Source organism: Musa acuminata, chromosome BXJ2-4, assembly GCF_036884655.1.
Source record: "Musa acuminata AAA Group cultivar baxijiao chromosome BXJ2-4, Cavendish_Baxijiao_AAA, whole genome shotgun sequence".
NCBI classification, from domain to species: domain Eukaryota; kingdom Viridiplantae; phylum Streptophyta; class Magnoliopsida; order Zingiberales; family Musaceae; genus Musa; species Musa acuminata.
In genome coordinates, this window is record NC_088341.1 from 34939695 (window position 1) to 34954418 (window position 14724).

At 48.7% G+C, this 14724-nt stretch overlaps 2 protein-coding genes across 2 annotated transcripts; one reads left to right on the top strand and one right to left on the bottom strand.

Moving 5' to 3' along the window:
• Positions 1-405: 405 nt before the first annotated feature.
• On the top strand, positions 406-2108 carry LOC135610500 (putative UDP-glucose glucosyltransferase). The gene has a single exon (XM_065105081.1). It carries the CDS (start codon positions 524-526, stop codon positions 1982-1984), a length of 1461 nt encoding a protein of 486 aa, XP_064961153.1. The 5' UTR covers positions 406-523; the 3' UTR covers positions 1985-2108.
• Positions 2109-9065: 6957 nt separating this feature from the next.
• LOC135610501 (transcription factor MYB44-like) lies at positions 9066-10734 on the bottom strand. The gene has a single exon (XM_065105082.1). It carries the CDS (start codon positions 10510-10512, stop codon positions 9394-9396), a length of 1119 nt encoding a protein of 372 aa, XP_064961154.1. The 5' UTR covers positions 10513-10734; the 3' UTR covers positions 9066-9393.
• Positions 10735-14724: the final 3990 nt, after the last annotated feature.

Consider the following 14724-nt stretch of genomic DNA (forward strand, 5'->3'; position numbering starts at 1 on the left):
GCGCGACGACCAAATTGTTGGGGGCGATCACTCATCCGTCTCTCTCGTCTGTTACCTTTTGATCTCATCTGACCCTCGAACGCCGATCGATCCGTCATCGACCACTGCATCACTTGCGTGACAGGTAACGCGTCGATGTTCCGTTGCTACCCCTGGGAGAACGTGGTGACGCGTCACAAAAGGATCCCAAGCCACGAGGGATGCCAGCGTCACACGCTACGGCTGGGATGACAGGTTTTATTGTTATTTTATGTGGCTGTGGTCGAGATAACTAAAATAATTAAAATAAAAATGAATCCAAGTGATTTCGGAGTCTACGAACCAAAAAGTGCTACGTCACTGCTATCCTCACACCGACGCCGACCGCCGGCTTGTCTTGCCCGTGTTGCGCTATTTCCAAAGCCTCCCATCGAGCCAACCACCTCCTAAAAGCCAGAGAACGCCCACCTCACCCGCTCTCGCTTCTCCTTGTTATTACGGCTCCCTAGCTTCGCTCTCTTCCAGAGGACACCGCCGCCGCCAGATGGCCATCGTCACGGAAGGAGGTAACGCCAGCAGCGGCCACGGCGACGGCACCACCGCCCACATGCCTCACGTCCTCATGGTCTCCTTCCCCGCCCAAGGCCACCTCAACCCCCTGCTCCGCTTCGCCAAGCGCATCGCCGCCAAGGGCCTCCTCGTCACCCTCTGCTCCACCCACGACATCGGCCACCGGATCTCCTCCTCCACCGCCAACTCCGCCCTCGGCGTCCCCGTTCCCATCGGCCGTGGCTTCATCCGCTTCGAGTTCTACTCCGACGACCTGCCCGTCGACGACCCCCGCCGCGGCGACCTCGACGTCCTCATGGCCGCCCTCCGAGCCACTGGCCCACCGGCCATATCCGACCTCATCCGCCGCCACGCCGACGCCGGCCGCCCGGTGTCCTGCATCATCAACAACCCCTTCGTGCCGTGGGCGCTCGACGTGGCCGCCGACATGGGCATCCCAAGCGGCGTCCTTTGGGTTCAGTCCTGCGCCGTCTTCATCACCTACTACGGCTACTATCACTCCCTGGCGAAGTTCCCCACCGAGGACGACCCCCACGTCACCGTGAATCTGCCAGGCCTGCCGCCGCTCGAGGAGGGCGAGATACCCACCTTCCTTCATCCTTCCTCTCCCTACAAGATGCTGAAGAAGGTGATCCTGGAGCAGTTCCACAACATCTCCAAGGCGTCGTGGGTGTTCGCAAACTCCTTCCAAGAGCTGGAGCGCGACGCCATCGACGCCATCTCCCACCGGCTGCCCATCATACCCGTGGGGCCGCTGGTGGAGCCGGACCAAAACTCGCAGCGCTCCGACATCCGGAGCGACATCTTCGAGGTGGCCGACTGCACGGAGTGGCTGGAGTCGCAGGCGCCGCGCTCCGTCGTGTACGTGTCGGTGGGCAGCGTGGTGGTGCTGAGCAAGGAGGAGACGGCGGAGCTGGCGTGGGGGCTCAGCGACTGCGGCCGGCCCTTCCTATGGGTGGTGCGGGGCGACAAGCATGCGCTGCTGCCGGAGGGCTTCCTCGAGTCGGTCGGCGATCGGGGGCTGGTGGTGGGGTGGAGCCCCCAGGACCGCGTACTCACGCACCCCGCCGTCGCCTGCTTCGTGACCCACTGCGGGTGGAACTCGACGCTGGAGGCGCTGACGGCCGGCGTGCCGCTGGTGACGTACCCGCAGTGGGGTGACCAGGTACCGAACTCCAAGTTCCTGGTGGAGGCGTACGGCGTCGGGGTGCACCTGCGGGCCCCGGCGACGCGGGAGGATGTGGAGCGGTGCGTGGCGGCGGTGACGCAGGGCCAGCTCGCGGAGGCGATCGGAAAGAGGGCGGCTGAGTGGAGGGAGGCGGCGACGAAGGCGGTGGCGGAGGGCGGGTCCTCGGACCGCCACATCCAAGCCCTGGTGGACGAGATAAGCAAGACAGCCAGCAGCGGGCATGGGCACGTCAACCCCACGGTTTGAGCTCTATCCGATTGATTGCATGGTGCCAAATAAAACACACTTAAATCGCTCGCACAATTATTGTTGTTATTATGGAATTTTACATGCTTCGGGGAATAATGCATACATACATTATGAACTATAATTATCGATTAAGGACCTTCGATCAAAAGAACATCAAGAAGTTATTGTCCCTTTGAATCAGTCAACGAATCATATAACACAAAGAAACGACCATGTCGATGGAGACCGACACCTACAGAACCGGAGAAGATGGTGGAGCGAGTGATGTTGATTCCTGGGGGCATGTATAAATAAATAGAGAGAAAGGAGAAGAGGATGAAGGAAGCTACAATGTACGTACTTTTCCATGGTCATTGATTGACCACTTTGTTTGTCTTTGAATGAAGCTGCCTGCCATCGGACAAACCACCGCCATCTATTTTATTTTCCGTGCCATCAAACTTCAAACCATCTCGTGGAAATTTGGAATCGACGACTCTACAATATTATAAGATAAAGCAATATTTCGGGAGCCAAAGTAAACGGAGAGGGAATAAAATAATGTTAGAGGAAATCATAAAATAGTATAAGATAAAGCAATATGTTCGAGTCAACTTAACATAAAATAGTGTTAGAGATGATATTTGAGGTGGCTTCGAAATGGAAGTATCAATCTCAAAAAAAAATTCTGATCCGATCATTCCGATGTTGAAGTTGGTGACCTATGTCTTTTAATAGGTGTAGATTTTTTTTTTAAAGTGAACTTCTTAACGTAGCACGGCATAGAGAATTAGCTTTTATACTTAGTCTTGACAAAAATAATTTATAATCATTCTAAAGTTTTCCACTTTAGACAATAAGGAAGAGACAATCTTGAATGATGATTGACTCTTGAATAACTTACCCTACCCTGGGCTTTCATCAATAAGGGCAAATAGGTAAAGAGTGATATGGACTTTTATCAATTATTGTTTTCACATAATGATTATATATCGGATGATGATTGATTCTTAATATATTTTTTATCAAATAACCTCGTGTATAAAGGAAGACACATAGTTAGAAAGAAGAAAACATTGATACCAAAAGATCGATAATAATAATAATAATAATAATAATAATAATAATAATAATAATCAAGTTACTTACTGGAGGAGAGAAATCGAATTATTTTAACACACGCAAGGAAAAACCACAAATTCCTACCACTTAGCCCAGAGATCTTCATCATTCATAAGTCTCAAAAAAAAAAAAAATCTCTAAGTACAATAATTCATATCCAAAGATTTTATAAAAACAATGAAGTATTATTCTCTTACTTAAAATTCTTTATTATCAAACGGTTTCGGGTGGAAGGATCTCAAAATACCCATCAAACCCGACATCAAGATGTTGCAATCAGCAGGGATGTGATGGTGATGGGACGTTGAACACGAGACACAACAATATGTGGTGAATACCGAGGGGTCCTCGAATTCGAGCGTCCAATCTCTAAATCCGGAGCACCATCCAACATGAACACGGAGGAGGCAAAAGAAACAAGAGACAAAGGGAAGGAGGTATATTCCTACCGTGGGTAGACAACAAAGTCACGTCGTTCCCATCGCCACGCCGAAAGAAACCTCATCCTCGTTATCGTCCGGCCCGTGAACACACACCACCATGCATGCCTGCCTCGATTAGCTCATTCATTTTATCTGCTGCCAACCTTCGCCATCCTGGAATTTGATCTGTGTCGTCTTCTCATGTTATGTATAAGCAAGCATCCACTGGCCTCGGGTTCTTTATTGACAACACGACGATCACAATTCTAGCCTGCCAATGCCACCGGACATCCCACGTTCCGATTGCACATCCGAATCAAACATTTCTGCCCCCACGAATTCCTCCGTTGATTCCCTCGATCTTTGGGGTGTGCAAATCTAATCGATAAATCGATAAATTACATAGATCCTATTTGATTCCGATTCAAACTAATCTACTTACCCATTCATGCAGCCACCGGGCAAGAAGGTCACTTCATGAGCGAGTCCTCCGTTGACCGATCCACACGTCCTTGTCACCACTTCATCTGCGCATTAGCTTCTCGGACGTCACCATTATGTGCTAACTCTCGTCTTAGTCAAAAGCAGCCATCGAGCAAGTGGTCCTCCTCCAACTCGAACCAACCAATGCGATCAGAGAAGCAACATGTCACCGTCGATTCCCACTGCACGCACCATCTCTTTGTCCACACCACAAGGATCGATTCCCTTTGATTTCCGACTCCATCCATGGTCGTCTCACCGCTCGAATTTGGCCTCCCCATGCATCCACCGCGATGCTTCCTCGGTTGCCGCATGCAGCGAAACCACGTGGTGGAAATTACGTTCCTCTAACCTTCATATAAAGGGGGACGACATTACCTGCTTCCTCCCATGTAATACCTACTTCTCCATCGATATCGGTCGCCATGGCTTCCCGGTCTAGGGTTCTGTACTTGGCCATCCTCATGTCGGTCGTGGTGTCGGCGCTAGCGAGGCCGCTGAGAAACCTGGAACAACGACGTGGCGGCGCCGGTGACAAGGTTGTCGGCTTCGTTCAGGGACAGATGAAAGTCGGAGGGCCGAGCCCCGGCGGTGGAGGCCACAATGTGACTCACTTCACTACCGACGGCATCAACGTTTCCGGGCCGAGCCCCGGTGTTGGTCATTAGAAGAACCCCCGCTCCATCTCGATCGCCATCATCCATATCCAACTCCCCATCCGTCGTCCTTCTTCCCTCTGCTCGTGGTCGATAGCGTCCTCTTTGTTTCGATATTGTAAGGATGAGTAAAGCAGCACAGATTGTTTTATAGGTCGCGGTCCTATGTATAATGCATCTCATAAGCTTAATCAACCTATACTCAGCGAAACAAAGTGTTGCTCTTTGTTGGTTTCACGAGAGAGAGAGAGAGAGAGCATGCACTCATATCCTCACGTTGCCTTATTGGGCTCATAAGGTGCACAAACACCTCTTCTCAGACCTGGACCTGTGGGCCATGGACCGGTTCAAGTTAGGCTCAATTATATCCGCCCGATGGACCGGTTTAAGTTCGGCCGAGTTGGTTTTTGGGTTTCCCTCTGCTTCGAAATGATTCAAAGGTGGGGGGTACATTTGTTTGGATCGCGGGAGGGGCGGAGCGAGGGAAAGAAAGAAGAGAGCGCGAGCGAGATGGCGAAGCCGACAAGAACGAGGAGGGACGCCGGTTCCGTCTCCTTCTCCGAGGGCGACAAGTTCCTCGACTACCGCTGCCCTCTCGTCTCCGAATCCTAGGTCTCGCTCGATCAGGGGTCTTTATTCGGATCTTTATCTCTGCACTTGATTTCGCTTCCGTCCTTTCTTTAGTAGTTCTCGCCGGGGGATTCGCTAGATTTAGCTTCTTAGTCCTCGATCGATGCTTGCTTGTGGTCTCAAAAGTCATTCTGCTGTCACATCTCACGTGTTGCTACATAAAGACGGATGCGATGCATCCTTGTCGGTTAGGGCGGATTAGCTTTTCGGCAGATTTAGCACCCGATGGAGGGGTTCTCTTTTCGTTTTGATTCTGCAGCTTCGATGTCACAACATGTTTTATGAAAGCTTTAATTGGTCGATTTGGGATACGAAAAACTGGTAAAACATAGAAATGCTCTACTTCAGATTCATCTCGTAGATACATATGCAATCTTTCATGAGATCGGAAGAGTTCATATCCCTGTTTTGGCAGATATTGGCGAATAAATTTTCCAAAACGGCTGTTCTTGGATATACTCGACTTCTAACGATGGCTTATTTCATTGCAAAAGTGTCTTTGCTGAGGATTTGCATTCGAATTGATCCGATAGTTGGATGTTGGGTATGTAATGAAGTGAATACATAGTGTCTTGTTTTTCCTACAAGTTTGGATGTAATATTCGTACGATAAAAAATTCCAGACAATAGAAAACTCCTTTTGACTATTCTGGTAGCTAATAACCTGCCATGCTCATGGCTTGCATGCATGAATCAAGATCGCAGAGTTCCACTTTAATGTGCAATTATTTATAATGATCGAGGCAGTGTATGTCTGTCTGAGAATGGATAGTCCGAGTCATAGGCATAGCCATGATTGTATGGATACTTAGTCGGTAAGTTTTGCCATCTTTTAAGCAGATGATGCCTGGTCTTGTCTAGATAAAATAATCTGAACAGACAAGGGAATGGATGCTTTAGTGGTCGACTGTGTGCAGCACGGATCGTGTTCATTTTTAGGTGCTCAGTTCCGACTGGTGAACAGGTTGGATTGGGTCTGGTCAAGGTTTTTGGTGTCATACATCTTCTGTATCCCAAGTTTCCTGTCATACAAAACTTCATGCTAACTCGCTGAATATTCTGGTGGCGATTTAGGACTAATAGTCTTCTAAAGCATTGACTGTAGTATCCCTAATTTTATCTATCTTAGGGCCTAGTTGTAAATACAAAAATTACAGAGAAATCTCTAAAATTGCGGTGTCATACCGTTGCTTGCTAACCGTTGGGTTGGGGGCGTTACGTTTGGCATTTTATTAAATAGAGTTCAGTGGGAGGAAAAGATCCATCTAACTGATCTTATATCGTCGGGTCATAATGGCTTGTTGTTGTCGTTGTTGTCATCTTCTAGAGTGTAAAAGTTGTCTCTCGAGATTTAGTTAATCAGAATATGGAATCATATGGCTGAATCGGTCTGGTGTTTTTAGGTGAACAATGGTTTTACCTATAGAAGACATAGATGTTTTACGGTTAAGGAATAGTGTTTTCATGATGTGTTGTAGATCTAAACCTAATCGACTCAAGCCACTTAATTTAGTTGTGAAGCGATCAACTTTGTGGTCGTCGTTATTTTTCAACAATTTCCCTTCAAAATTATTATTCTTCTTTACAACCCTTGATTTGCAAACAAAAATTATATTAAATAACTCCTTGATGATTTGTTTTTTATTTTAAAAATGATAATTCCTCTGGTATGTTATAACCTTCGACTCCTGTAATAAAGCAGTCAATATTAAATGAGGAAGTGATGTTTTCTCCTGTTAGTTAGTCTCTTTTGTCCGATATTGTAATTTGAGGTTGTTTAATCTTCTTGTAGCTAATTAATGGATGTTAATGGGCATAATCTTGTATCACCAACCCATCTGCTTCTTCTTTTGTTTCTGATGTAGTCTGTTCGTTTTTTAGTTGGCAGTTCTGGTTTAGGTAAAACATATCTGACAACAATTTGTCAAGTGTTTTGATAATTGTGTACATTTGCCTTTTAATGTTATAAAACCTACGTTCAATCTAACAGTTGGCATTCTTAGGGGGGTGTTAATTTGTCAGTATTTAAAACAATTGACTTGGATTCCTTAGTTCCTCAAGCCAGATTGGTTTTTTGGTTCCATTCCTGGAGATATCTGTGAGGTTACAGTTTATCATTTGAGATTTGACATTCTAGACAGCCCAAGCAACATGCAATATTTCTTGGATTAAGAGAAGTTGCATTGAAGATTGTTACATCAATTTTAACCAAGTGAACTCGGGTTGCTTTAAATTCTTTGATAGTCTTTGGTTTAAGCAAAACTAAATGACTGCTTCAAAATCTTTGGTAGTCTTTGCTTGAGAGTTTCTGTCTGGTATAGCTATTTGGTAGTCTTTGCTTGGGCCTTTGTGGAACTCAAATTTCCAGGTTTTCTAGATGGTTTGTTTAACTAATGTGGCCGTCCCAAAGTCCCATTTAACGCCGCCACCATTGTGTGTGTGTGATGATTTAAACAGAGTAAATGATTTTGTTGAAGATAGAAGTCAGTTTGTTGAAATGTGAAGGAGCTACTTATCCATGAACTCAGATGATTTGTATTTTCATCACAAAATGTGTTGCTAATTCTGTAAATAATTTGTCTCGGCCGTGCTAAGAATCATGCTTTTCGGGTTTCAAATGTGGACAGTCTTCTGTCAGAAGACCGAGGGATGTTGGTAAAAAGATGAGAGGGCGTGAGAGGCTGCTGCAAACAAAGACGTGCAGACCGAGCTGGTAAGCTGACACTACTGGCAATTTTTACCATTTTCGTTTCTAGAACTATAGTAAATAACACCGATGTCTTTTGGCTTGTCAATTTCTTCTAGGGTTGATCCTGATGCGCCACCCACTACGTGGTATGCAGAAGGATTCAGCTGCTGCTACCCAGATATGTTGAAAAGGATATATATATATATATATATAGCTTTGCTCTCCCTCAGGTAAGCCTGTGCCTCTTTATTTTTTTTTTTCTTCTTCTTCTTTAAAAGCATTTATGATGGTTCGACGTTTCCTCGGCAAGTAAGCTTAGCGGTGCAAAAAAGAGCTTGGCATCTCAAGGTCGAATTCTCTGACGTGTAATGCTGATGGTGATTCGATCTTGAGCTGCTTCATTAATGATTGTCGCCAGCGATCAAATGAGACACGGAGACGCTCTTTTTGAATTTGGGAAAGGGGGTTTCTGCAAGTCTTGTCAACCATGAGTGGGGGGGTGGGGGGGGGCGAATTAAATTAACCACGCAGCTGCTGCTGCCCAACTGGCATGCAACCAAACTTATCTCTTCTTCCAACTAATGCTTGTCCCCCTCAGTCCACGTCCCATAACCAATTCCCTGACGTCTACTAATCAACGCTTCTTTTTATCACCTCCCCAACAGTGTCGTGAACGTTATATTATTCCTCCTGATAAGAACCAAGCGAGTAGGGGGAGTCTTTTAATCCGCCATCCTCCCTTGACGGTGACACCCAAATCAATCTTATCTATCGTTTTTGGCATGGTTTGCGCTCCTCATTCAAAAAATCTCGAGTCAAAGTTTTCGGTTTTTGTCCACAACTGAGACTTTCAACCGCACCACTCCCAACCGCAGGATTCGACGGTAGCAATGGTAAAAGCGTCAGGCAACAAGTCGGTCTGTACCGATTTGCTATCGCTTAGCTGCAATAGTCAACAGACACATTTGAATGGAGGTGACAGTTGATTAAGACTTGTCGAGTTAGAGATGTTCTCTTCCTACATCGTTTCATCGACACAATCACTTCAGCATCAGGACCCTTAACTATCATCATCGTCGGGAATAGATCAGATCAGATCCGATACAAAGAGTGCATCATTTTGCTGCCTTTTTTCTTTTTTAATATTCCTTTCCACATGACTACCACCGGCGAAACATTTCCCCCCGACTTGGATCTCTCGTCATAATCTTCCTCCTGTACAACTTTTTTTTTTGGTTCTTTTTTCGCCAAGGAAAGCAACTTATTTGCAAAAAAAAAAAAAAAAAGTACGAATACAAAGGAACCGCATTTCTTCTCGGTCATCTTATCTCTGTCTTCGAGAACTGTTTTGCCGTTCGTTCGTTCATTCATTCCTTGATTCGGATTAATCATCATCCATTGTTTCTCCGGATCCGACACAATACCCTACTCGATCTTCGTTACTCCGATGCGATTCATCGCCGCGTTGCGGACGCCCTCGGGTGGCGGCTGCATCCCGCACAGCATGCGGCTCTGCTCCAGTCCTGCCATGTAGCACCTCACCTCCTTGCGGATCATCTCTTGCATGACCGCTAGGAACTCCGCGCTGAAAGGGATAGGCGTCGGCCGCCGCTCCTCCTCCGCGGCAGACGAGGCAGCCACGGCAGGGCGCCGCTGCGTCATGGGCTGCGGGGTCGGAGCCGAGGTCGGCAGCAGTTGGAGCTGGTTCTGGATGTGGTTGACAGGGCTGCCCTGGTGGTGGTCGGAGGAGGTGTCCATCGGATCGGATCCAGGGAGGGAGAGTGTGAGGGACGTGACCGGATCGTCGTCGTTGTGGATAGGAGTGGCGGCGATGGTAGCAGCGGTCATCGGTTCGGTCTGATGAGGTCCTCGGCAGGGGGAAGAGTGAAGCACGACGCCACCGGTTCTAGGAACTGGTCGATAGATGTGAGGCACCTCCGCCGCTGAAGAGATCACCGGATGGCTGTGGTGGCTGGAATCGCTGACGTCGGACTCCGAAGGGCTGCCGGGGTTCATCCAAAGCCCTGCTCCGCCCGACAAGAGGACCGGACCGTCGCTGCTGGCCCTCTCGAGCGCCCTCGCTTCCTCAGGCTCGTCGTCCTGTTCGATCGCCGTGGCCGCCTTCGCCGCCACGATCGCGTCGTAGTGATGCTGGAGGCCGCCGTCGCCGCTGCCGGCGCAGGGTGGGGTGTACTTTCGCTTGAGGGTGGAGTTCCAGTGGTTTTTTATGGCGTTGTCGGTGCGGCCAGAGAGGATGCGGGCGATGGTGGCCCACTTGTTGCCGAAGCGGCGGTGGGCGCGGATGATGATCTCATCCTCCTCCGCCGTGAAGGGCCGGTGCTCCACCTGAGGGGACAGCTGGTTACACCACCGCAGCCGGCACGACTTGCCGGACCTGCCCGGAATGGACCTGCTTATAAGCGACCAGTTCCGGGGTCCGTGCCGCTGCACCAGCCGCTGCAGCGACGTGTCCTCCTCCGGGCTCCACGGCCCCTTTATCCTGGCCGCCTCCTTGCACCTGCTTCTCCCCGTTGCGGCCGCCATGGAATCCCCAAACTCTCACCGACTTGATATCTCGACTGCTTCGATCGATGTATCTGCAGCAAAGATGAAAGGAGGAGGAAGAAAAAGGAGAAAGGAGCGACCTTTATGGCCTAATCATTCATTCCTCTGTTTCGATCCGGTTTTCGTGTTCGACCGGGAGAGAAAGCAGAGAGGGATGAAGCCAAGGAGAGCGAGCGATAGGACGGCGAAGCAAACAGGGAGTGGGGTTACGATGCCTTTTATAGCGGCAGAGGGACAAGGATTGGTGACTGGGTTAACGGGGCGTTTGGTTGGGCACGACCGCCCGCTTCGTTCCGGTTCAGGCTGTTTGGTTTGGTTTGGATACAGCTGGCTATGGCCACGCGTCGCCCGCTCGCCGCTCCCGTCTCTTTCGTCGTCTTCTTTCTCCTCGGCGACAACTCGGTGGTCACCCACGGTCGAGAGTCGAAGGATCCGCAGTTGGTTACCTGATGGGCCCATCCATCCGACTCAGGGGTCGGCGGGCGGGTTCATCGTGAGCGGGTGGAAGAGAAGCATCGAGGTCTTCCTCCACAACAACTTGTCCGTTTTCTCCCACTGGAATCGCGATTCCAGTGTCCGATGTCGCGTTTCGCGCTTAGTTATTCAAAACCTATCTCGCTCGGCCCTTACCTTTCCTTCCATTGACGGAAGTCGCGGTCTCTCGTGTGGCCCACCTGTTAATCTTGCGAAGACCTTAGCCATTCGTGTGGGAGGTAGGTATTTCCCAGAGGTGAGTGTTAAATTCCGAGGGCATAAGCTTTGGTTTCCATGTTCGTGGGGGCCGCAAGTCGGCATGGCTACAGGTATTTGACTCCTCATGACGACGACGGCGGCCCGGGGGGCATATATGTGTGGGTGCATGGATGCCATCTGACGCCGCTGAAACGCGACAACCCCGTGCCCTCGTCGCGTTGATCTGGGACGTCCGTATCATGACTCCCCTGTTTCGTCTTGCCCACTGCATCTTATCCCAGATGCATGTACCAACTTCGTGGACCTTTTGGTGTCCTCAATAATTAACTAAAACGTCGCAACTTTATTGATGGAATTCTTATCAGCCGGTTAGCACCTAACTCTGGAAGTGGATGTTTAGGAGAAGAGAGTCGGGTGTGGATTTTGCCTAGCCACCCTGGAGAGCATTATTCGTGCGTGTCAACAGCAGTCGGTTTCAGTTTTAGTTGGTTAAGATATGGGTCGACTTGGGTTTACAAGCGTCATAAATATATGGATATGTGCATATATGTATGCTTGCTACATAAACTGTGCAACTAGTTGCCATACTTGGTATCTTTTGTTAACTAAAACGAACCAAGTGAAAGCGATGGCATAATTACTGCACCCCTGTGGTGCAATCCGAACCGTCCATTCCTAAATCGATCCTCTCTCGAGATTGATTCTTCAACCACCACTCTCCCTCCCTCTGCTTCTTTTATTATTATTATTATTATTATTATTATTATTATTCGGTAAGATCTGTAACAGACCTTCCTCCCTCCTTCCTTAATTTGTTGTTAATGAGTTTTTAGTAAATCCAACGTGCACGCTCCTGCCCACTTTAGTCAAAGAGTAATGAATGAAGTAATAACTCACCCCCCCCAGCAATAGAAAATGATGAGAATCGGTGAGACGAGATAGCTTTGGTGGTGCTAAGCCTAACAGGGTATAATTAATATACCCGTCGGAGTGGCATTGGCTCTCGGGTTCCTTTAGTTCTTCTTCACTATAATTAAAATAAATGTAGGCGACACGGGGAGGGAGAAAAATACGAGCAAGCAAAGCTACGGCCAGTCCTTATTTTTTGGCCTTTTCTGCGGCTCGTACGTCGTGTACTCTCCGCACAGCTGTTGGTTGGGCCCCGCTCCCCTTCTTCGCCGCTGTCTGTTGGACGGTGCTCGCTGTGTTTTGACTCTCTTTATCTTCGCCATCCAGTCATTTCTTTACACGTTTTCGTTGCCCCCTTTTTTTCTTTTTTTTTGAGTTTGCAAACTCCATATGCGGCCGTAAAAACAAAGGATATGATATTTTCAAATAGTGATATTGGTTTCTAAATGCCTCTCGCTGGACCGGTTGGGTTCGAAGAGGAGTGAGAGAGACGCGATACAAAACTAATACCAGTGGTCAATAATGGAGGGAGGGAGGGAGGGAGGGAGAGGATGGCGTGGGTTGGGGAGAACGAAACAAACAAAAGAGAGTGACGAGATTTGGGGGAATCGTATCCCTTTTGTACGCAGCGGTTACGCGTCACCAGCTGTCCAACACCCAACCCCCCTTTTCTTTACTTAACTCTCTCAACTATCTTCGCCGGAAAGAGAGAGAGAGAGAGAGAGAGAGGGAGACCAACGGGAAGCGGTTCGAACAGCACGTGCCCCTGCAGCTCGCCTGTCGCGTGGCACACGTGTGACCGTTGCACCGTCTCTGCCGTTGGAGAAGCAGGGGCGCTGGTGTCATTTAAGCGGAGCAGGAGGTCACGTGGTGTGAGGAAAACGGGAGCCCACTCGGTTTCGTAGACGACAAGATATTTTGTTATGGCCTTCGTTTTCCTAAGAGGTAAAAGTAAAGGGGAAGGGCATGGCGGCATCGAATATACATCGAGTGGTGGTGTTTGTGCCCCCATCACAGCTGCACGGAGGTACCAAAACTTGCTTTCCCGAGACACTGCCACTACTCGTCCGCCCTTATCATCTTTTTATATAAACAATGTTAGTGTGGCACAGAGTCTCTCCCCCGTTCGCTGTTCCACTGGCCCCAGCCGGAATGAACGGCCGACGAAGCAACTGCGAAGATGCTGCTCGGATTCCCTTTTTTATAGCCACAAGTAAAGGAGTCTAACCTGTACCTGTCTTTTGATTGGCGTGACGTGTGGTCCACGTGGGAGCCCACGCTTGCGACCCACCGTGGTTACGTCCTCCCATCGCAAAAAAGTTAGATGTCGACTGTGAAGGTGTGTTCGAACCCATCGTGATGGACCAAAAGCAGAACCGACTCGTCCATCCAGCGCGCACTTTGTACTCTCGTCGTCGTCGTGGTGGTGGTGGTGGTGGTGGTGTTGGGGGATCGATCCCACGAGGCGGGCCACGAGGACACCATTAATTTTCATTTTAGTCTCGGGAGTAAAACGACATCAACCCTTGCTCGGGAAATGACAACGAGGAAAAGCAAAAGAAAAAGGAGAGATGCAGATGAGAACACGTTTGGTGGTTCACCATCCCACCGGTCGGCTCCGCGGTCCATGTAGCGGGTCAGCATGACATGACGGAAGTCCACATCGTCGACCTTTGTTTTGTTCTTCCTCCCCCACTTCTTTTGCCGTGGTTCCTATCAAACGAACTACTAGTACGACTGCATGTAGTCTTCGCCGACGCTCCCTCTCCTCCGCTTTTTCCTCCATACAAATACCAACCAAACCGCAACAGTATATAATATTTGTACCCACTTCCCATCTTCACCAACCCGCTTGATCAAGCTGTATCCATCCCTTCTCTTAGTGATAATGCTACATACATGCATGCACGCACCTAGAGCTGATGGTACTTGGGTCTTTTATCCTTCTTTTAATGTGTCTTCGAGTGGCCATAGAGTAAGTGGCAAGGGTTCGAAAACGGGGAGCCACCCGCTCCACTTGATGGAATCTAAGAAACAGCCTTCCACAACACACCTCCTCCTCCTCCTCCTTGATGCTGCTGCTGCTGCTGTTCTCTTTGTTTTTTCCCCCTTCTTTTATAGTCTTATGGCGAGCACATCGAATCACATGCGTCTTTGGCTCCATCATCATCAACGCCACCAATACCTTTTTTTTTTTTTTTTTCTTTCTTTTTTTGGCTTAGAGGAGATGAAGCAGACGCAATAATGCAAGTAGCCATCGGGTCGGGATTGGGAAAAAGCCATCCGTCGCTATGTGCTGCTGCTGCTGCTGCTTTTCCAGCGTTTGTGTTTTGCAATGTAATGGAGGTCGCTTGGGATTCGAGTGGCCCACTCCCTGGTTTAGGGGTGGGGCGTCGCCGAATAGATGACCGGAGAAACGAGACTTGTCTGTTGGACCAGAGGAATTCATCGACTGAATTCGTTGGGTTGCAATTAGGACTCCAAACGAATGAAAAGAGAACGCCGTGGCCGGCAGAACCTCGGATTTTGATGATATGGTTTGTTCTATAAATATTATAAAAAGAAACTCAGGTAGCGAGTAAGATAAAA

Coding starts and splice junctions, on each gene's coding strand:
- LOC135610500 (XM_065105081.1), top strand. CDS start 524: ATGGCCATCGTCACGGAAGGAGGTAACGCCAGCAGCGGCCACGGCGAC.
- LOC135610501 (XM_065105082.1), bottom strand. CDS start 10,512: ATGGCGGCCGCAACGGGGAGAAGCAGGTGCAAGGAGGCGGCCAGGATA.